Here is a 24,490-nt window from a genome sequence, read left to right on the forward strand (position 1 = left end):
AAGAGGCATCGTACCACTAAGAAACTGCCTATAGCAGGCTGTCCCTCCAAGCTGAGCAGCTGGGCAAGGAGGAAACTGGTGAGGGATACCAACAGTGACTTTGAAATAATTCCAGTTCAATGGCTGATACCTCAAAAAAGGCCCATGGTTCGAAAATATCACATGTACTCCACACATCTGACTTTTTTAACAGAGTTGAAAACACATCTCTAGGCAGCAGCAATGTATTTAATTGATACTGCAATCATGTGGTAAAAATAATTCTGGTCAAAAAGGACAAGATTGTATTTTTTGGTGCAGCACTCTTCTCATTCCTACTGTCGTGCATGGCACCGGTAGCATAATGGTTATGGGCTGCTTATCATCGGCAGGAACTTGTCAAGATTGAATTAGCCGAGAAAGTCGGAAATAAGAGAGCCAAACGTGTGTAGGCAAAGATGGTGGAGACTTCTTGTACCCAAAAAGACTTTAATTCTGAAATTCTGAGTCCCATGTCCTTTGAGATGATGGGCTCTTTTGTTTGTTAACTAATTCTTGATCCATGTCCATACATTTCCTTAGATTCCTATGGCTTTTTTGGAGGACATTTTAATTTAAACCTTTTATGAGGTCCTGTCTTTTCTGATTTGCCAATCTTGGAGAGCGTGGTCTGTCATTGATTAACTGTGTTGGGCTATAATGTCTTACAGTTAGAAGTAAGTACAGTAGTTCAGAAGTTATAATTTACCATCCGTTATCACACCGGACAGCAAGTAACTGAGCACTGCTTTAAATCACCCTACATTATACTGATAACATGTAAATGTTGTTGTCTTGATAATATAGATTCCTTTCCGTGTTAGTCTTTATTGATTTTCACCAGGCATGACATTGAGCAAGTGAAATCACCTCATCCCTTGTACCCAAACAACTCTCACTAATGAGGTCATCTGCTGCTTAGACAAGAGTCTAAGTCGCTTACTTACAGTAAGAGTCCTACAGTGATCAATTAAACAATCATCATACCTAATAAAGGTGTTAAAGTAACTGAAACTATGTCAAGAACATTTCATCAGTATCTCAAATCAGATGTTTATTTTTTTAATAAAACCAAACTGTACATAAATGGAGTGTGAAGTTTTTTGTACATTTAACAGCTACGTTGTACTGTAGTGCCATGTGAAGAACTCCTGACTTCATTAGGCATGTTTGAATACCTGTATAAATTATGAATAGGGGCAGCATGGTGGTTCAGTAGCTAGCATTGCTGCCTCGTAGCACTGGGGCCCTGGGTTGAATTCCAGGCCAGGGGTGCTATCTATGTAGAGTTTGAAACACCTTTGCTAAATCATTTGGTTTGTACTGTATATAGACTTAGTATTAACAGTTTTTTTTTATTTGTGTAATCGTCTTAAGTGGTTTCAGCACTGCAGATTAGCCAAAACAAATTCCACAGTGATTTATGTGCTCAAAGGAATTCCCCAAAATAATGGAAATACAGTGATACATTAACATAACAGTGATTTTGGAAAACTAGAGAAACATTCCTGTTCAAAGCGTGTTTTTATCTGTGGATAAAGAGGGTATTATCACTAGATAAGGAAAGCATTAGTGTATAATTGTTGTTTGCAATCTGGCAGTTAGGTTTGGTTTTACTAGAATGTGCCTGAAGTGTTAGTTGGAAAAAATATTTAGAAACAGTGAATAGATGAAGACAACCTTTGAGGTATCACAGTTCATATAATTATTGTATCTATAGCTGTGAAGGGCTAAGTACCATAAATGTATATTTTAAGGAGGTTTGAAATGGGAGGCAGGGAATCAGAGTTAATTGTAGTACAAAACTACACATTCAGGTTCATAGCTAGTTCAATTGTATATAATAACAGCATCTTAAAGAATACAGCTACATTCTTCTTTGTGTTGAAAGGATAATCACATGAACAGTGACTGGCGAGTGAGTGGAGACAGTTGGTCCAGACTTTCCATGGTTTGAACAGCACTATACTTATGTTGGCATGTCTGAAAATAAAAATTTGTCCGACTTGAAAATTACTTTTGACTCTGTGCTTTGATTGCTACAGTATATGTATCGGGTGTACATCATAAGCATAATTAAATATAAAAAGATTACTAAATAATAATTGTGATTTGATTAATTGTTTGTGCTTAAAGTTGGTAATAGTTTATTGTTTGATTATGTCAGTTCTATTGAACATCTCTTGTTTTTGACATCCTGCTGTTGTAGAAGTGCTTTGCTTTGGGTTCCTCCAATGGCTTCCCCAGCAAAGGAGCCTGTAAATTGTGCATATGGAGGTCTGTGGCCCTGATGCTCCAATTTGATCTGGATCAAATCAATCTGCACTTTGCAAGGGGTTTGGTAAATACTCAGGGCTTCCTTGAAAAAAAATTGCATTGTTTTTTAATAGTGACATTCATTGTAAATAAAAGTTAATAATTAGGGCAATCCCTCATTCATTATTAATTAATGCTTATTAAACCATATCCTTGTGAAGGGTGAAGGAATGCCTGATCCCTGAAACAAGGTTTCTCAGTTAATGAGGTGTGCCCCCAGTGTGAACTGCTTCTCAAACCAAGTGATTTTGTTCAAGTAAACTTTGTGCATGGCCAATTCACTTTTACACCATGGATTCCAAAAGCAAGTATTCACTGACAGATGTGTATGTGCACATTCAGTAGAATGTCCAGCTAAAGTATATAGTGGATTTGAAACAGACTGTAGATATAAATGACATACAGGTATAAACATTCTCGGTCTATGTTGTACAGGCAGGATTGCAGTTCCTGATCTGAGGGATTGTGGGTAATTTACCAGAATAGGATCAGTCAGAGAAAGTCCTAGGATGTGGATCCCGCTTGAGGAAAGCCCCCACACAGTGGGGTTAAAAAAAGATGTAATGCGCCAGCTCTTGTTCTATCTCTGTGTTGCAGAAGCAAAGTGGATGAAACCGACAGTGAGAAGTCTCTCGGAAGGTGTCATGACTTAGAGTTGTCATGATTGTCTCTCATGTTTGATGTAATGTGGGCTTCTGGACAGTTAAAACAGGTGGTCCTGTAACTTCTGTTCATAAGACAAGCTGCTTACTGTTCCTTATATGTAACTCGTACTGACAAATCTTACACAAATATCTGAAAATGAATAGAGTGCCTCCACATATCAGATAAAATCGTCTCATGATGAATTGCAGAATTGTGATTGAACCTTCACCAGTTGTGTTGGTACAGTATTTTATGTATTATACTGTATGTTTTACACTTTATTAACTACCATTATGAAATTTGTTTGACCTTTTATTACCTTTATATCACATTTTAAATCCTTTTATTAATTAATATCAGCGCTACATTGCTCCTTTAAAATGAACGTGTTATGGATAATTGCATCTATATGTGTCACTATGAGAAGCTCCTGAGCCAAAAAATCATTTAGAAAACCAAGAGAAAACCCTTTAAAAATATGCACTTTCTTAAAAAAAATTAACGATCTTTATCTTTTAAAAGCTCTCACCTTAAACCTCCCTGTGATCTGCATTCCAGTGCCAATATTTACATTCTTCTATCCTATGGAATGTAAAATCAAATGCTAAAAAGATATGTCTGTTGGTCTAACTGAAATCAGAGAATTAGAGGATTTCTAGAAAGCTTTGAAATGCAGTAAACCAATAGATGTATCACATGTCTTAATACAGAAGCAGATTAAAGTTAATAATGTAACATCATTAAATCAGGTATCTAGAGCCAAAACTGTGTATTTACAATATCAGCATATTTTAAGATGGCCACTCTTCCTTGTTTAACTGTATAAGAAAGTATTTGTCAGGCCAACAAATACTACAGTAGCCAAAGAGTGTTTTTTGTTGTACCTGTAAGTCACAATCAAATGGATAGTGTGCGCAAACATTTTTCTTTTTTTTTGCACGGGGCAATGGAGTTTGGAGTTTACAGTAGTTATTGTGAACTGGAATCCTATTTTCACCTCACATTGTTTTGAGTCAGCTTTTTCATTTCCTTTTTCCCTCAGGTGATGATAAACAATTGCTGTTGTGGTAGGGTGTCCCGTGGAAGGGAAGAATTGGAAAAAAACACCATCACTCTATTCAATTTGAGTTTTCCAGTGTCTTGCGAAATTAGTTGTCTGTCAATATACCAGCATTATTCAGCAATATACCAATATTCCTCCTGATTGCTCTGAGAGCTCTCCTATGAGGAAATTATTGCAATATGATTTATACCATTTTACAGCTATATCACCTTCTGTTTTACACTCTTCCACTTCACTGCACAAGTATTCAGAGCCTTTTCTTTTGTTCCTTTTGCTCACAGAACTTTGTGCAGTTTTTATACCAGTTTTTTACATCTCAAAGTTAAAGTCTGCACCTATCGCAATGAGCTCACTGTTGCCATCTTGGCTTTTACAGGCTGCTGCTGTTGCACTGCAGCAGGCCAATCACAACACTATAAAATCATGGAACAACAAACAAAATGAACTGAACTGTCTGTTGCCAACAGGACTCAGGGCATACCAGTCATGTGATCCCCCTGTTCCACATACAATATAAATAACTTGTATCAATAGTAATATACAAGGAAGAAGTTTCACTGTGATATATATTTATAATTAATTACAACGAAGATGACCATGAACAGAAACAAGGTGACCTAAAGTACGTTGTATCATAATACGGTTTCCTTGAACTACAGTACACTCTGACAACATCCTTCTGAGTGGTATTCTTTATGGCAAAAACTAATCTTATCTGTTTCAAATTAATGTTGCTTTGTCTTCTTACTTTCAGGGTAGTTTTGACCACATTGGCCCCTGTGCTGGGAGAGACTGCTCTGTTTGCCAGTGCTTCCCGGAAAAAGGCTCTTGGGTAAGGAAACATTTGGCTCTGTCAATGATGTGTGTGATTTCAATTTAAAAGGCTCATCTTCTACAATATAATCATGATAAACAACCACTTACAACCTCACAAATGTGGCACTTATTATACCAGACCTCTGTCAAGTTTGTGCAGTGCACAAGTGAGTGAGTAAAGTAATGCTGGCAGATTACAGATTTACTAGCCCAGGATGATAAAACAAATAAAGTTCAAAGTTTACAAAAGTTCTTCTTTTTAAAAGAAGATGGTGTTGAGTAGTAGGTTATGAGATTAGTAAGATGTAATTTGGCATCTCTTGTTTTGCTTTGTTTTATCATAGCATTTACTGTAACTTAATTACTGCCACCACTCTTTCTTAGGCTTCTAAGTTAACCAATACAGATTGTAAGGAGTTTTTCCCACTTCTGAAACTACACATGTTCAAAGAGCAGGCAGCTAAGAAGATTTGTACCCAGGAGGTTTAGTTAGACAAAAAAGCCATTACATATGAAACAATAATTGAGGTTGCAAGATAGTCTCCTAAACCTACATACGGTATTGGAACATCTTTCAGACATCGTTTTCTTATCAGCTGCAGCATTGTTTGAATTGGCAAATTTAATTAACAAACAAAACTTTGCAAAATTTCTGTAAAGGTGTTACTATAATGTTTATACATACATGATGCAGGTTATAAACCAATTTCAGAAGCATGGAACTACTCCTATTCAAAATTTGGTCTTTGGTCAAAACTTTATAAATGGGATTTTAGCGCTGACAGGATATATGTGCGAATTCCAGTATGGATTCCAGTATGAGTTGATATGGTTGTCTGACCTCCATTTCTTTCTGATTTTGATATGTGGCCACAAAACTCTTGCTGTTTTAAATAAGCCAAACAGTCCTATTGTAAACATATATAGTTTCTCAAACTCTGGGAAAACAGGAAGTTCAAGAAGCCAGTGCCATCAGAGGAAAAAGTCCTTACTTAGCATTCATGGATAGTAAACATGGATATATCTGTAAAGGGAAAATGTGCAGCTGCTTTGAAAATGTGCAGCTGTACATTCTCTACATGCAGTCTGCATTTGTTTGAAAATTAAAGGAGAGGTCATTATTTACAGTAGAAAAGAAATGTGTATCAGGGTGCTTCACTTTTGTCCATTGGTCATGCGTTTGCTTTCGCTGAAAGGAAAAGCTTTTCTTCATTGAAGTCTTAAACGGTAACTCTATTGGAGTGACTTTGCTGCCTCTTTGTTTGAAAATCATCATATCAAGTACATAAAAATATTCACCCTTTAATTAGTGACGGCAACAGCCATCATCTGTATTTTTAAAGAATGCCACAGGATGCTGCTGGAAGAGGTGTTAGTGGGGCCAGCAGGGGGCGCTCACCCTGCGGTCCATGTGGGTGCTAATGCCCCGGTATAGTGACGGGGACACTATACTGTAAACAGGCGCCGTCCTTCGGATGAGACGTAAAACCGAGGTCCTGACTCTCTGTGGTCATTAAAAATCCCAGGGCGCTTCTCGAAAAAGAGTAGGGGTGTAACCCCGGTGTCCTGGCCAAATTTCCCCCCTGGCCTTTACCCCATCATAGCCTCCTAATAATCCCCCTCTATGAATTGGCTACATTACTCTGCTCTCCTCCCCACTGATAGCTGATGTGTGGTGAGCGTTCTGGCGCACTATGGCTGCCGTCGCATCATCCAGGTGGATGCTGCACATTGGTGGTGGTGGAGGGGAGACCCCATTACCTGTAAAGCGCTTTGAGTGGAGTGTCCAGAAAAGCGCTATATAAGTGTAAGCAATTATTATAATTATAATTATAGGATTTAGAAAAGTCTCTTGCTATTAATGAGAAAGACGCTCGTAAATCAATACCAATAATTTGCAGCTGTTATCTGGCTGCATTCTTCTCTTTCCAGGCATGGTATTTATTATTTTTCTTAAACTTAAAGATCTTTTTGAATTATAGTTATAACTCTTAAGGTTCTAATTAGAGCTTCTGGTTTAGTTAATGTAAGCGAGGGTGGTTTTTCTATTTATTAATCAGGTCTCTGTGGGAAGCATTTGAACTGTTTGTGAAAAGTAAAATCTCCTGCAGTACTATGAAACCACTGACTCATACTGTACTAATATGCTAAAACAATATTAATTTGCTTGCTATGACTAGACATTTTGGCGATCAGATAATTGAACTGCGCTATACATCTTGTATGTCATATTATAGCAAGACTTGCGTAATGCTTTTCCTCTTTTTTTGATTTTGACAGGAAGTCACACACCTGTTTTAGCTTCCTTCTGGATCACAGATCAGACAGAAAGACCTCATATTGAATACTCACAATGGATTTTTCAGGGATTGCATTTGGCGGTTTGCACATTGTATTGTACACTTTATATTTTCTTGCATGTCACTTGCTCTGTCAGACATGAGAGTCCTAGGGTCAGATAGTAAGTGCAACAATGTTTAAAAAATAATTTTAAAGCTCTATGAAACCTTTTCACAGCTTAGACCATTTTCTTCAGTCAGATCTCATTAATTCCAATATTTGTCTATCGGTTATGCTGTTTGCCTTAATATAGAACCCATTTACTGTTTGCATTCTATGATTTCGAGGTAATCAAATACAAGTCAGTTGGTGTTAATGAAAGGAGACATTTCTCATGACAACCAATGGATTGGTCATCCACTGAAAGGGAACATGAGCTGGATGTGGAACATTGTGAGACGGGTTAGTTTTACTCTGCTGATGATGTATTAAAGAAATAACAATTGATAACACTTACATAGCACCTTTCTGGACACTCCAATCAAAACACTTTGCAGGTAATGGGGACACCCCTCCATCACCAATGTGCAGCACCCACCTGGATGATGCGACAGCAGCCATAGTGTGCCAGTATGCTCACCACACACCAGCTCTTAGTGGGGAGGAGAACAGAGTGATGAAGCCAGTTCATAGATGGAGATTACTAGGTGGCCATGATTGGTAAGGGCCAATGGGAAATTTGGCAAGGACGCCCCCCAGGATGCCTTTTTACAGTATAGTGTTCCTGTCACTGTTCTTGTATTAGCAGTCATGCTCAGTACAAGAGGAACTGCAGATTCAGACATAGGGTGTCTGTGCTTGGCTGAGGAGCCAGTGGTGCGAAGCTGACATCTGTGGGATTATGGATGAAGTCAGAGTTATCCCTAAAAGATTCTCTCTACAACTGGAGAATACAGCAAGAGATGAATCTGAATGGTTGGGTGATTTTCAGGCAGGCATACATTGATGCCAAAAGGTACAAGAAGGGGCTTGTATCTAGTGAGGAGGAATTTGAAAAAATCTTCCTAACAATTCTGCAAACGTACCTTAACTATTCCTAATCAGAACTTCCAAAATTCTAGTACCTTAGGAACAAACATGATAATTATGTTAATAGAAGGCTAAGATTGACCTTTTAAACTTAGTTTAATAATTTTTTATAATATTTAGAGATGTAGTGAGATGTGCTATTTACTGACCTGAAAAAAAAAATGTTTTTTATATCCATAGAGCAGGGAGCATTGTTTTTATCTCTTTATCTGCTAGTTTCATGTCTATATTCTGTATGGTACAGTACTTCGTAATTCAAAAAAGGCATGTCTCCCTCTGAAGCACGCCCATCTGAGATAAAACCCTTTTTTATTTATTTCTTTTTGAAGATCTTACCTCACCTATGAAAAAAAAAACAAAACACACAATGGCTTACTTTGCACTCTTGATCTCAGAGAAACGATGCATGGACTTACAGGTACAACAAAAAACACTCTTTGGCTACTGTAGTATTTGTTGGCCTGACAATACAGTTCAACATATACAATATTTGAATTATGACATACAGTATGTTTAACATTCCAATTAATTAAACCAAACACACTGTACTGTATGCATTGTGCATTAGATATTATGATATCACAAATCTCCTTTGATCCCAGACTTACTTAACTTATGTTGCCTTTGAATTCCAACAGGAATGAAGGTCAGAAGGCATCACAAAATCCTATATACAGTATTTACATAGATATTGAAGACTGCTAAGCATACCAGACTGGAGACATTTGATATGCAATTCAACAATATCCTCAGGCTAGATGACAAACTTTTTAAAAATGCTCCATAATGCCATCATGTTATTTCACTCACTCTATGAGTCTGTTTTGCTCAGAGAGAGAAAAAATTCTCACGAAAAATGCCAATTCTGACTTTTATTAAAATGCCTTAAAAGGGACTAGCTTGATTCAGAAGGTCAGTACACCGGCAATTTTTTATTTGTTATTTGTACAAGTCCCAATTTGTAATTCCAAGAATATTAATCATTAGTTCATACACTTTTTTAATTTTAATGCCTAAAACTCTTAAATGGTACCATCCTTAAAAGTTGCCAGTAGGAACATGTGTTCATGTACTATATGTTTGAGGCAATAATTATGATTACAATTGATTTCAAATCTAGGGCAATCCTAGGAGAGGTTAAAGGATGACCTCAGATCAACAGTATAAACAATATTTCCAAATATATGGCATATTTCTAGCTAAGGCTAAAGGAGGATTTTAGAATCAAGTAAAGACTAGAGTCTGAATTAAAGAAAGTTGAGAAAGTTATGACATTTGTCAGGGAATATTGGAATGTTTACAGATTTTCATAGAGGTGCTCATAATAAGAAACATGTAATTGATTTTTTGATCGTGGATGTATTGCCAGTGCATAAGATGCACTTGGATTTATATTACTCCAAAATACCTTTGTCTGAGAGGGTGAATTGGAATTACCTTGAAAAATGGGCCATACTTAACTACTGTAGTCTCACTCTCAAGTGCACCTGGACAATAAATAGTAGACAGAATGGGTACCAGCTAGAGGCATTTCCTGTGAAAAAAAACTAGAACTTCTTTGTTTTTGTATGAAACATTGTAGGAAATAGTGGTTATTTGTAGGTTCTGTGTATGCACCAAAACACAGATATTTCTTGAAAAACTGTTGAGCTTTCTCATATTTTATTTTCCATACATAGAATCTTGACAATAGACCTGCTAAGCTTTAGTGAAAGCTGGCACAGAATTTTGTTACAGGGCATACCAAACATTTTCTGGCTTTTAATGTCCCAGTCTTTCTGTGACACACCAAATGTCTTAAAAAAGAACCAAACATTTTTTGTTCCCTACTGCAACATAGTCTTCACCTTTATTGAGTAATATGTAACTTAACCTTGTTTACTTGAATTTCAGTTTGGAATCTGAGCTTGTTTCAATGAAGATAAATGAAAGTTATTAAACTAAAGTACAGGAGTGTTAACAGCACCTCAGTCTCACTCAGCTGATCCTAAGCATAATCATAACTATGTACAGTACAGATTTTGAACACCAACACCTCCCTTTACATTCATCTCAAGCATCCTTGGCGTACCCACCCCATCTCCAGCTTGCAGCTGGTTAGCTCTTCTCTCTGAATAGAGTTCTACCCTCTTCATCCTGTAGCCAGGAGGGTACCCCTTAACCAAGGGAGTAATACAACCAAGACAAAGAGAATACTGGGTCTTGTTTTATCCTGATATGATTTAAATGTAGGATTTGCCCATTGTCTCTAAAATTTGCCCTTTTGCAAGTTTTGCCATAGTCCCATGCTGTAAAAGCAAAGTACCGTAACCTCATAAACAAGTAAATACTCGCTTCTGCTGCCACAATATGAGCGCATTCTTCAGGTGAGACTTATCAGATCACTGTTATGACATGTTTGAAGTGTTTTGTGTGATTGCAGTGAAATGCGCTGTTGCAGAGAAAGGCTGAGTAGTAAACCTCCTTCGTTCCTTGATATAAAGGAGCATTTCAGTCTCTTCTGTGTTGAGTAAATAGAATTACAGTTGGCAGGATATTTGTTTAATATGATTTCATTTTACTAGAATGTGTCCCCTTTTTGTAGTGGGGGGGTAGGGCAGCAGAGTTCTGTTCCAACCTAGGCTGACATTCTGGGTGGAGTTTGCTAGTCCTTTCTCTCTTTGCATGGGTTTTCTCTGGCCAGTGTGGTTTCCTTCCACTTCTAGGTTTCTACCGACCCAGTTACATTGACTTTTAGAAGATGGTCATTTTTACATAATCCCTCCAGACACTGAGAGTCAGCAGCCTAGGTGTTACAGGACCCTATGCAGATGGTATAATCTGGAAGTACTGTAAGTGGAGAAGGACATCAGGGTTGGAGACGAAGAGGATCAGGACAGGTTGACAGACAGGGGGGCATGACTATGGTGATCCAGTGCTCGGGGGCGTGGCGATGGCAAACAAGTTCAGGCAGTCAAAATCCGTGGGAATCTGGGGTGCAGTCCAAAGTCCAAAACCGCGGGATACAACCAAGACGAAACAAAGTTAAAATAAGGAACAGGGACCAGGAACCAGGAAGATAAAAACAGGATAACGAGGCCAGGCGCTCCGTGCCCCGAATTTAGATGGTCAAGACGCCATGATAAAACCTATGCCGTTGGGTCGCACCTGGACCAACTGGTAGGCGGGCTTCCGGGCGTCCATCTCCCAATCCTGAGCGAGAGCGCTAGGCTTAAATAGTTTGACAAAACAAGAGGCATATGCACGTAATAAACAAAATACGAAAGGGCAGAGTGCCCTAGGTCAGACCTTGGTCTGATGTAGCCCTCAACAGGATAAGGAACGTAGTAAAAACAAATGGGTATACTTGTTACTTTTGTATTACTGGATAAATAAACAAGAAATAGGATAAGAAATGAGAAAGTGCTTTTTTACGAAGACCAAGCCCAATTGAAAAGATACAAGTGTTACAAAGGGTATCAACCTCTCTCATTTTTCATGTTTGTGTCTCTTTAGGTTTCAAACTTAATACAGGGTGTAGTTGGTCTGAGAAATAACTCATTGGCATGTGTTGTATGCTTTATATTTATGAGAGGAAGACCTGACAGTCATTGGCAATGGCACTTTGAATTCTAGGCTATTTTATTTTCTTTTTGTGATACTTTGAGGTGCCAGGTCACAGCCAGAGTGCTCTTTGAGTTTTATTCTCTACCATCAGGAATTAAGAGTGGTCAGAGTTTTGTGTGCTTTAGTTAAAAGAAGACAAGCACATTTGTAAAGCCGAGAACCATTTACATTTTTTCAAATGGTTTTCATGTTCACCATAAATATTTCTCAGGATGTTAACTGTCTTCACCTTGTCACATTCCAGAAGTTCCTCTCATCAGGAACATTCTAATGTGTCAACTACTCTATTTAATCAAAGAAATCTAAGAAAGCAAGGTCTTTGTGTGCTACACACCTACAGTACAAACAGAAAAGTCAGCCTCCTGTTTCAGTCAGGCCAACAGTGTTAAATCCTGTATTACAGCTTGTTTGTCCATCCTCCATTCCCTTGGCCTCTTATGAAATGCAGTCTTCTGAGTTCTGATTAACGTGGGTGACTGCAGATTTAAGGGAGTAAAGTTTCAGAGGATAGAGGCCACGTAACATCCTTCGCCCATAACACATAACACACTTCTAAAACATCCCACAAAGTTTTCACACATTTTAAAAAAAGGTAATATCAATTTTGCAAGAGTGGGATTCACCCTGGATGAGACGCCAGTTCATTGCAGGGCACACAGATACAAACTCAGACACGCACACACTACCAACAGGGCCAGTTTCCCAAAAGCCAATTATCCTACCAATAATCCAACCATCCTACCAATACCATTCTTTGGACTGTGGGAGGAATCTGGTTGCACCTGACCAAAAAAAAAAACACACACAACCACAGGGAGAACATACAGTACATACTCCACATAGATCGTGCCCTGTGTCTGGAATTGAACCCAAGGCCCCAGCTCTGTAAGGCAGCAATGTTTAACAATGTGAAACAATGCCACATTAAGTGCACATAAAATGAAAACCAGAAAGCCATCAGTAGAAAACCAGTAGCTATCAGTTTTGTGAGCAGAAACTTGGCTTGATCAGTGTCCATTAAAACCAGAAAGTGTCTGTGTAGCTTGACAGATTTGGGATTGTTGTTCCACCACTAACTGATATTTTAAATCCAGATCAGGCACAAAGCTTTGATATCTGGAATGTCAAAGCAAGTCTGACTCTTTGGGGCATCAGTGGTGTGAGTGTGGTGAGCATTCAGAAACTTTGGGGCTCACTGTGTACTGTATGTGCTTCACAACCTGACCCCGCCCTTTATTTCCAGCAGTGATCACGTCACATCACTGCTGTTTGCTTAGCATTTTGTTGGCATTCTTCTCCTCCTGCCTTAAAAAGGGACATGATCTGACAAAAAAAAACCATCCCTTTTGTTTGAAGCTTAATTGGTACAATTCAGTTTTCCTCTTTTTATCGCACAGCCCTTGAGATACACATCAGACTTTTCAAACCAAGAAACAAAAGCAAATACATTTCCACTTGCTGTTTGCACTCTAGAAATAGCATTACTGTATACTTACATACCTTTAAAGTTAAATCTCTCTTAGCACCCTGTGATAAAAGATTGAGAATATCAGAGTAGTGTGTCTAGAAGTCTCGTTCTCCTTCCAAGACGGAGCTTGTCGTCAGAGTGTTGTATCTTAAAAGCAACTGGGGATTCCAGATTAGGTGGGTGTTGAATTAAAAGGCATAATTTCCTGATTTAGCTGAATGCATTGTTGATCGTGAGCTGTACAGATTGGGTAGGAAGGCATCTAATGTAGTTTTTCAAAAACAGAAAGTGAATGAACAGAGTAGATTTACATACGACCTTTTTGTCAGTGGATCTTGGCTACCCTAAGATTATTTCTGTATAACTCTAACTTTATTCTCAATTCAGATGCAACACATTGTGTGCTGCAAGCAACTTGCAACCTGTCTTAAAATTGCAGTTTTCAGTTCAGCTGAGGATATTGGCAAGACTGCATCTCTGCACAAACAATGAAGCTGGCGCACAAACAGGCTCATCTGAAGAAAAAAATAAATCAAATTTTACTTTTGAATTTAAAAGTAATCACCAAACCACACAGTCACTTGAATGAAGGCATGGAAAGGTGTTGCACATGATATAAATGTGAGGTACAACAAGATATGGCGCCCTACAGATTTATCCATGGCCCGACGTCTATTGATATGGAGTTTTCATGCTCTCCTAGTGTCCCTGTGGATTCATGCCAGGAGTTCCCATTTATTTCCACTTCACATGCAGGCTAGGTTTGATTGAATGCTGTAACCTGTTCCTTTCTGGTGCATGAGGGCCACTTGAGGGGGATTAATACTTGGGACTTTTTCCAAGTACAGCAAGTCTTGGCTTTGGGGCTGTAAGCTGTATAGAGAAATGGAAGTAAATGAGTCGAACAGGCCTCCTCTCATTAATTTTCCTCCTGACGTTCTGTGAAGTTTGCTAAGGAACTTTGCTCAGATTGTATGTGCACTGTTAGCAACTTATGCTCGCCTCCTCCATTCCTTAAGCATTTAAAAACTGTAAATGTTGGAATGCCACATTTCTTTTTAACTGTTCTTAATAGTATTGGCTTTTTAAGTGAATATCATTAATGTTACTACATACAGTAGTTAAGATAATTGTGTAATTTAAATCAGTATATGTGTAAAGTAATTAGTCATGTTTAAAAGGAAAACAAATTTTAATCAATAACTGTTCAAGATAACATTACTGACCTGAATTGGATTTTGCACTATTGTCAACAAATCTAAAATCATAGGTTAAAAGGTTGCGGTTCATCAGGCCATTTCTTTCAGAGAAGATCTACAATAAGACAGGAAGACATAGGTAGTGCTGCAGACAGACTGAAACGAAGATGCACCTGGACCTGTCTCTCAGGGTGTATATGGATCTGGAAAAAAACACACTTCACTGTCCCATCACTACTGAAAATTGGGCCCATATTTCGCATCACTTAGTATCAGCCCAGTCATTTAGTACAGCATTAGCATCAAATGGCCATGATACAGTACAGTATATTGTCCCTTTTAGGGTCTTTGACTTGCTCCCTTTCTCCCAGGTTTGACTTTGTTCGTTCCTCTTATCGGAACAGCTTGCTCTGTCGCTGCAATGTGCTACACTAATGACATCGGGCAGAGTACTGTAGATAATAACTGTTTTGACAGTATCGATAGGGTCTTTATGAGGCTCCAAATTACTTCAGGCATCCTAACTGAAAGAAAGACAGAGACGAAGTGGCATGCTACAGTTGGTTCTGTTAAATTCTTCTTCTCTTTGGTGTAATGGGTTTCTTTGCATCTCCTTGTATTTGCCAAAAAGGTAGAGATTTGGCAGAGAACTAAATAATGAGTCATAAAAAAGAATGAAGAAAGCAGAATGAACTTTGATATGGCCTTTGTCTATTAAAAACAAAATTAGCAGACACAATAGTACAGTATCTATTTGCATGTATTGTTTCTTAAGTGCCAACTTCCACAAATGCACAAAATATTCTTTTCAGAATTTTAAAGAAATACAAGAGAATGTAATAGATATTTGTATTGGTTTGGTCCGATTGAGATAAAGCCATGTAGACACTCTTCAAAGGCTGAAATTTTTAACAAAGGAAAAAAAAAACTACTGTCTGTTGTACTCAAAGTCCACTCCCCATGAAGTCATATTACAGTATGTGTAGGACTATTTAGCCATTGTTAAGGATCAAAAGATAGAAACAGGAGTAACTTCCAAGTGTAAGCAATTATTGTTTTTTATATTAAGCTGTTTGCATTTGGGAAAAATAGCGTATTATATACAATACAGTGCCTTACAGAAGTATTCAGTGATATCTCAGGCCCTATTGTGTTGAATAGCAAATAATGCATTCACATATTTTAAATCAAAACTGGATGGAAGAATTTAAATTTCAGCAACATCTGCAAAAGCTGGTTGCAAAAGTATTCACCCCCCGAGTCGATACTTCATGAAACAGAGTGAATACTGTACTTTTTCAAGGCACATATATATATATATGCATACAGTACTGTATGTTACAGTATGTAGTATAACCATACATATTCATAGTATAAAGTCATAGTAATTAATTTTCACATCCTCTGCATCATGAACGGTAGGTGAATAGAATTCATCAGAATAATGTTTTAAGGCTAGCCAAGAGCAGTTGTACATTTCTTCAGAAGTTCATCCACTGTATTTCCTGCATGGTTTGGGTTTTTTCATGGTAGAATGAGCAATTTCAACCAGCCAGCTTTAGAATTTCAATAAAGCATCTCTAGAGCGAACGACTGTGAACCATTTTCGTTTCTGATTCAAATTCTACTGAAGAATACAGTATGGATATTTTAATAAAAAAATGTATAATTATAAAGAGGTTTTGTGACATACTGTACAAGGCCTTTGTTAAAATGACAAAATACCTGTGTTTATAATAGCGTTAAAGTATTTTTGTTAAGCTCCAGTTGTTATGTAAGTTGTCTCTGTGTGTGAGCAATTATTTATTTCATGTTGAAAAAAAGAATTCTGGAACAAAGTGAAGAAGGAAACAAGATCACAAGATCTCCACAGTTTCTGCACCCCTAATTATATATTCACCTGTCATAGGTGTTAAAGTTAAGGAAAGCAAAAGCTGAAAAAGAAAGGGACTGTGCAACCCAGACATCAGGTCAAATAGCAATACCTCTTTTTTTACAGTGAGTTTTGTTTGCTGAAATGATAAGCCCAGACTTGTTTAGGAAGCCACTGGAAACTGAGATATGATGCATTGCAATGTTATTGTCTTTCAGAAATGTGTTAAATCAGATGGGGGCAGCATGGTGCAGATGTGGGAGTGTAATTTTACTTTTGTGTGTTTTGGAAATGGAAATCTGCCACAAAAGAGCTGCACTTGATGTGACATTACAATGGTTGTCATTCTCTTAATGTTTGGGGAAAGGTCTGTGGGCTCACGTGTATTTTAAACTTTTCTTTCAATTAGATGCTTGAGTTGTTCTCTTTTCTATGAAGTGTGGTGAATAACATATTAACAGGAAAATATGTGGTTTGCATTGACCCATGCAGACATGTATGTGTATGTGTACAGTACATGCATTTGTAAGGAGAAAATGTTGACTTTTGGTAGTTCTGAGATATGTGTGATGTGATGCCCTCCTGTGGCCATAGTGAGGAATGATACTGTATAATTAAAGGTCATTCCAGATTAAGACTAATTTTGATTGGATTGTTTTCTTGAGCTCAGGCACTCAATACAGGGCCAGGCCTCCCAAAGATCTTTTAAGATGTAGAATAGAGAATTTAATACCTCATAGGTTCCCTTTCCATGTGAATTTCAAAACTCTAGAAGAGTATCTATCACAGGGTCCTAATTGATAGGAAATAAGAATAAAAAAACAGTAGATGAGCCCCATTCAGCACGTTATTAAAATGTGACTACAGTTCTGCACTACAATGAAGTGTGAAATAGAATTAATCTCAATACTGAGGCATCTAAAGCGCTTGAAATTATTCCTTGATAATTTTGTTGTTCTTCTCCTAGGGAAGACCAGGTGTGCTTGGGCCTCTGGGCCCTCTGGGACCCCCAGGTTTTCCAGGCCTCCCCGGACCCCCAGGGGAGAAGGGTCAGCGTGGCGATGAGGGGGAATCTGGCAAGGCAGGATCCAAAGGCGCCAAAGTGAGTATTGCATACTTAGATAGCACTGCTTTGTCTCCCCGAAAGATCAAGCAAGACTGTACCAGGCAAGTACAGTAGTCTGGAACTTGGATAATGTGTAAAGAGCTTTGGAACGGGTTGAATAACGAAGAGGTCGAGAGCCGGATTGCTGGAGTCACAGCGCTTTAGCACCCTTCATTCTTTTAACAGTAAACCTGGTAGTTCTGAAGAAAAAAAAAACTTTAGTGTGAACCTTGTTAAGCTTCATAGCAGCCCCTTGTGGCTTGTGGTCTGTTCTCCTCAGTTCTCCACAGTATCCCTGCCACTCTCTGACTCAACAGCTTGGACCTCCTGCTGGCTCAGGAGTTCTCAGGCTCTCCGGGGCTCTTCCTTAGAGCTCCTTGGCGTGCTGTATTCTCTCTGTCACAGGGCTACCTCACACATCTGAGGAGACGCCAGTATTAAAAAAAGGAAAGCTCAGCTATCAAGGAGCATTAATGAGCTCTTCTTAGGCAGAAGGCATACTCACGCTTACTGTCTGTTACAACTATGGATAATAAAAATGGGTAAAGGTTAAAGAAATGTGCAAAGAAGAACTGTATTACCTGTCCAGATGCAAAACAGGATACATATTATAGATGTCTTCATACAAAGTTTGCAGGTAATTTACAGGTGTCATTTTGAATTCAAAATCTTTTTCTTTGTTAGTACTGTATGTAGTCTAAGATTTATGCTGAACACATAGCCTACTCTCCCTGTACAAAGCAAGAAACAGTTCATTACATTTCCATGGGATCATTTTCAGTAAATTAATATACTGTACTGTCCCTGGATAGCTGTCTGGAAATTGAATTTCTGAAAAATAACACTTTTCTGTGAATATGTGCAGTACATTAATTCCAAATAGACAAGCCTGTTATGGATCTGAGCAATTCAGAATGGATTTAATTTCTTTGACTGGTAAGAGAAAAGTATTTGTTTGGGGAGTAATGAGGAGAAAGGAAACACTCAAAGCTCAAGCTGCTCTTCAATAAAACCAAGGCCATAGTTTTCAGCTGCTGTTGGCCAAGACCCATCGCAATTCTTTACACTGTGTTGAGCAAACTGGTGTGCTGGATATCTCTCTTGCTATAATTCCATAAGATAATCAATTTCTACAGCTTACGCTTGTTGCAGCCTTTGTGTTGGGTATTTATTTAGCTGAATTAATTTATTTCTCCGACAGTGTGGGCTATTTCTAGGTGAACTCCTCCAACAATCCCACAGATAATGTTATAGACTGCAATGCCTGGTGTTTAGAGTGATCATGGGCATGTTCAAGTGTCTAGGATTCAATTCCTGACACGTTGAAATCAAAGATCTGTGACCAGGATTCTCCAAGTGTGATGGTTCAGGACTGGCAGACCCCCATCAGAGTGCAGGGATTAGGATTAGCTGTCCAGTCCTATGAATCAGTGTGTCCTGGATCTTCCAGAATGGACCGTTGGCTTATAGTGATGTCGTGGTGAAAAGCACAGGTCCTACATTCAGCACTTGCCAACATCTAAGAAACTGTAGAACTTGCAGCATGTCCAAAGGAGAATTAAAGGAAACCCGATGCTTTCTTGTTTGGAACTGGGGTTGATGGTTGTCTGTAACCAAACAGTATAGTTGGTAACTCTTTATTTCCACACTTAAAAAATAAGTAGCCAAGAAAATCCATTGAAAGTGGGTATTATGTCAAATGTGCTCAGTGCGCATTAGGTTTTCAGAAAAATGTCTTTTTGACATGCATTGTGATCATTCAGAATAATCAGAATTATATCAGTGACATTTCACAGAAACCCTCTTTCAGAAGTTTGAAACTGAATACAGAAAAACATATTTAGGTGATCCTTGATAACAGAAAGTCTATTACAAAGAACGCTATTTTTCCAAACAAACATAATTGTCCTCTTCTGTTCACAAGTATGTATGTGTTCCATTGCTTTACAGTTACTCTCAAAGATTACAGATGGAAATAATGTTAAATTTATTTTTCAGCCAACACAAAGCTTAAAAATTTTAATGATAAATATTGATAAAATTATTAAAATGTTCATCAATACCCCCACTAAAACATGCTGGTATTTTCCGAAACTGAAAACATAATCCAAAGCTTTCAAAAATCTTTCACAAATAAGATTGTTTGTAGTGACATGATTCTGTATCATTGAAGGGTAGCATGGGATTCAGAGGATTTCCAGGATCAGATGGTGTCCCTGTAAGTAGATTTTATGTCTAATGTGCCAAATCTTTGTCTAATGTTGTTTGCTACTCGGTTTTTTTCAGGATTGCTTTCTTGAAAATTCATATCTTTACTACGGAACTTAAAAATATATTTGATGATGTATTGTATGAAAGATTATTCTCAGAATGTAAAGTAAAGTGAAGCAGCCTTTTTAAAATGAAGGATATGTACATTCAGTGATGTGGTCAAAGTTTTTTTTTCAAATATGGAGAGATAAAGAAATGTGTAGATCTAACGCCCCCTGGTGGCCAGTCCTGAGAATGTTTCTCTACCTGGTTTCTTATTTCATGATTATCTGTGGGACTTCATGTAATCTGGTAGAGCAGAGGTAATCTGTTTTGAATGCAGATGTTTTTTTTATTTATGATGATCCAAGAGGATTGATTAGATATAGATTATGGAAATGTTGTTGATAGCAGGATGGTGGTTCTTATGGTTTTATTGTGTAGAAATCTGACCCTGGCTTGGGGTCATTCCTCCAGACCTGGTTTGAGTGCATTTTGACAGACACCTCTTGCATTGTGTTTCACATTTCAAAAATAACTGTGAGCTGAAGATAACATTATCAGGAGGAAGCGCTTTGCCATATGTGGACATTTGTTCTATAATTCCAATATGTAGGCAATGGTCACGTATGAACACCCATTTATGGTATAACATAGGTTGACCATAGTTGTCCCCGCACTATACTCTTGTGTAACACTGATTGAAGGGAGGGCACAGTGGGGGATACACCTTCATCACATATTGAAGCTCATCTCAAACTTTCAGTGAGCTGCACTGTGACTATATAGCATCTCTATAATTGTTAAGCTATGAAGAATATTGTAAGTGATGACAAGGGGGCATGTGGATCTGAACTATTGTGGTTGCGGTACATCTTCAGTCATGTCTCATCTAATACTTCAGTATCACCATAATACTGACACCTCGAAGCAAATCACACCCTGATGCAGTGCAATTACGCAGCTAATCTTCATACTACTAGTTGCAACCAGCTTGATCTCATCACCACCTCATCTTTTAAAACATTATTTTTTACTAACTTAAGAAGCACATGGGAATGGTTGCAAGCCAGAGAAGGCCATCTGTCCCATATAGGTCATTGGTATAATAAGCTCTGCTGAGAGAAGAGTCCCAGGCAGTGAAGTGAACCCAGGTGCAAGGTGGAACAGGCAGGCAAGCCAGCAGGCAGATGTCAGTCATAAGTACTGTATAATCCAAGTGAGAAATCAAGCAGTTTGCCGCCAACAGCACTGCAAAAGAACACAGGAAAAATCTAAGAGCGAAATAAGGGCACAGATGCAGATCCCAGGCCGAAGAAACAACTAAGTACAGCAGGGAAAATCCAAAGCAGGATCAAAAACACAAGCAAAGTCCAAAGCCGAGAAACACAAAAGTACAGTGGAAAATGAATGCTGAAACTGAAACAAAGACTCCCTAAAAACAGCAGAGAATACTGAGAAAACTGTGTCTTAAATATCCAGTGGAAACAAGGCAAGTGCTGTGTTAGTAGTGATCAGAGGTGACAGACTTCCTGCCATTTCACGTTGTCATGGTTACAGATTGATTGGCAGATGAAACAGCATGATTGTTGGTTGCTATGGTTGCCAGGACAGACCTTCTGGTAATCTGTCTACAGTGAATATGAAAACTGGGTTTTACTATCTGGTTGTTCCAATGATCTCATCCAGTCTTTTCTTTTAAAAAAAGTCAGGGTTTCAGCTTCAACAATATGGCTGGGTAACCGGTTCCAAACTCCCGTTGCACAGAGACCTTTAAAAGATTGTCTTTTAAATGCAGTCCTCCTTAGTTTCCAATTGTGTCCTCTGGTTCATTTTTCACTTTGATTCTGAAGAAGACCACTGAGTTGTCATTTACTTCAGGATTGTGTATCAGGTCCCCTCATTGTCTTTCTTGCTCAGGACTGAAAAGATTCAGTTTTTTTATCCTGTCAGGAAAAGAATATTCCTGGCCTAGGAACTTATACAGTGCCTTGAAAAAGTATTCAGACCCTTTAGAAGTTTTAAATGTTGCTGAATTACAAAAGATACACATCCTTTTCCAATATATTTCTTAGTATTTCTATTCAGACAGGAAATTTTTAAAGATTTAAAAGATCACCAGATATCTAAAAGTACATCAAAAACTGAAATATATGGTTTGCGTAACTATTCAGACTCTACACATTAATATGTATGGTAGAGCCCCTTTGCCCCCTTAAAGTTTTCTGTTTGAGCTCGTAAGTTTATAATAAAAACACTGATTGGAAAAGGATGTGTATCAGTTGTAACCCAGCACCCTGTGAATACTTTAATAGGGTCAGAATACTTTGCAAAGCACTGTACACATATGTCTTTTTTGTATTGTAGTCAAAATGGTAGCCTAAATAAGGTCTTACAAGTGCATCATGCAATTTTAACATAAAATCCCTTTCATTTAATGTCTATGCTTCTACCAATATATATATGGTCAAAGATTCTTTCTTCAGTTATTACATTCTTTTTTTTTCATTTGCTAATTCTTCTATTTTGATAACATCTGCATACGTTTTTATCTTCAGTCGGTATCCACAGTCTTTGAATGTAAAGTGTGATGCCCATGCCAGTGTAATTCATTCTAAAACAAGGAACACCAGTTGGGCTCTCATCCACCTCTGCTGGGAGTCTGTCTGCCCCTCGGGTGGCACCAGCTATATAACAGACTGCTGTTGACTCAGGGTCACCTGAACCACTGCTTGTCTTTTTCTTGTTTCTATTTTTACTACCATTCTTTTTTTCCTATTTAAATGAGACAAATGACATTATCACCTGACTGCCATATATCAGCCCTCTGGTTGTAGGTGAATGCCAAGCCTTTTACTAGCATTAATTACAGCTGTGTGTTTCTGTAACCTTGACATTCACACAGGGATTTCCAGGCCCCACAGGTTCAAGAGGTCTCCCAGGGGTAGATGGCTGTAATGGGTCAAGGGGTGACTCGGGGGAATTGGGAAGGCCTGGAAATTTTGGACAACCTGGGGATCAAGTAAGAGCAAAAATACTTTAAAGTTTTATTTCATAAGACAAAACATAAGGCTCTGATGGATCAGTTCAAATGATCAAAAATGATATACTGTATTCAGTACAGTGTTATCCACTTGGTGTGCAATTTATTTTTAATAAATGTTCATACGCTTAAGATGTTTGCAGATGCTGACACATTAATATGCTAAAATAGTGACATTGGTCTAAGCCTTGCAAACCCTCATGTTGCAAAGGTTTATCATTTGCTTGTGGGCTCTTTTAGTCACATAAACTCAGTTTGTTTCATACCTGGAAAACACAGAACTGATACTGTATGTACTCAAAGTGACCGGCAGCTGTCAGCAGAAGAGTCTCCAGTCAAATAGGAAGGTACAGGAAAAAAAAGTATAAAGGAAAAAGAAACAAAGCCTTTTCTTTGTTTTAGATTTAAAGCACATAAGTAAGGTACATTTAAATAGTACAACGTTAAAAACAAAAATCATTTTAGGGTAAAAAAAGTATTTAACGTAATAAAGTATACAAAGATTGGTTTGATACCTTTTTGTGGTATATATGAGGTACTGTATGACTTGCTTCGTCTTTCAACTTTAATCACTTCTAAACTTGTAGTTTATTCCTTTACTTTATTCACAATATGCAGTAATGCTTCTTTGCATCCACAGGGTTCTCCAGGGATAAAAGGAGAGAAGGGAGACCCTTGTTTTCAAACCATTTGTATTCCAGGCAAATCTGTAAGCTTTTATTTTTCAGTTAACTTTGTCTCAGATTTAACAATGTGTCAAGTTTAAACAAAATACAGTGCGGTTATACAATCATATCTACAATTTGAAATTAAGGTTCCAGAACACTGTATTCAATTTTTCTACAGTATGGATGTGTTATCAGAAGTGTGGGTCTTCTTAATGAAGAAATTGGGGGTTTGTGGTGGAAAGCAATTTTTCTAAATTTCGAAATTAATTCTTTCAAAGTTTCATATTCCATATCTTTCTTTATTGTTGAACATTTTAAAAGACATTGGACAATCAGATGCAACTCTTAAATTATTGCCAGCTCCACACTGAAAATAACTGTCTTCTCAGCACATTGCATCCAAAAGAAAAACAAATCTTCTGAACAAAATAAAATTAAATATTTAATTTGAGATTTTCTTTCTTTGGATTTATTTTAGGGTGATCCAGGTCTCCCAGGAATAGAAGGGTCTCCTGTAAGTCACATTCATTGTAAAATATAAAACAAATATCTGATCATTTTTCCCACAGTATCCTATTCACTAGGATGAATCCATGCTCAAGAAAACTTACAACTGATAAAAAACAAGAGCACTGTTATCCTTGCGTAATAAATTGGGTTGAACTAAATTAGTCAATTGCATTGTTTTGAATGAAGGATGCCAATACTTTTGTTTGAATCCTTAGGTACAGTAACTGCATGTGTGTGTTGCAAATTACATCCTTAGGAAAGTTTTGTTTTTGTGCACATGAATGCGATTTTAACATTCTTCCTGAAACTCAACAATAACCCCAGCAAGGTTTTGGCATCGCACATGTTCTTTTGCACATCTTCCTGGAAAAGGCTCCCAGCATTCAGAGGTTTGCAGTGTTTCTATGTGTACATTTGCAGGGACCCAGGGGGAATATTGGTCCTAAGGGGCAGATGGGCCCAAGAGGGAAAGATGGAGTGAATGTAAGTGTTGTCTTGCGTTTGAGGTGCATTTCTGTTTTTACACACAAAGACTTTTCAC

The 24,490-nt window shown here is 37.9% G+C and overlaps 1 protein-coding gene across 2 annotated transcripts in view; it reads left to right on the forward strand.

The window, feature by feature from the left end:
• col4a4 (collagen, type IV, alpha 4) overlaps positions 1-24,490 on the forward strand; it is a 72,945-nt gene that overhangs the window by 11,480 nt on the left and 36,975 nt on the right. For both annotated transcript variants that reach the window (XM_069197295.1, XM_069197296.1), the window contains exons 4-10: positions 4,797-4,874; positions 17,341-17,475; positions 19,652-19,696; positions 22,634-22,750; positions 23,412-23,480; positions 23,918-23,953; positions 24,370-24,432. In XM_069197295.1, coding sequence (XP_069053396.1) covers positions 4,797-4,874; positions 17,341-17,475; positions 19,652-19,696; positions 22,634-22,750; positions 23,412-23,480; positions 23,918-23,953; positions 24,370-24,432 — 543 coding nt within the window. The remainder of the gene's footprint in view (positions 1-4,796; positions 4,875-17,340; positions 17,476-19,651; positions 19,697-22,633; positions 22,751-23,411; positions 23,481-23,917; positions 23,954-24,369; positions 24,433-24,490) is intronic.

Source organism: Lepisosteus oculatus, chromosome 13, assembly GCF_040954835.1.
Source record: "Lepisosteus oculatus isolate fLepOcu1 chromosome 13, fLepOcu1.hap2, whole genome shotgun sequence".
NCBI classification, from domain to species: Eukaryota; Metazoa; Chordata; class Actinopteri; order Semionotiformes; family Lepisosteidae; genus Lepisosteus; species Lepisosteus oculatus.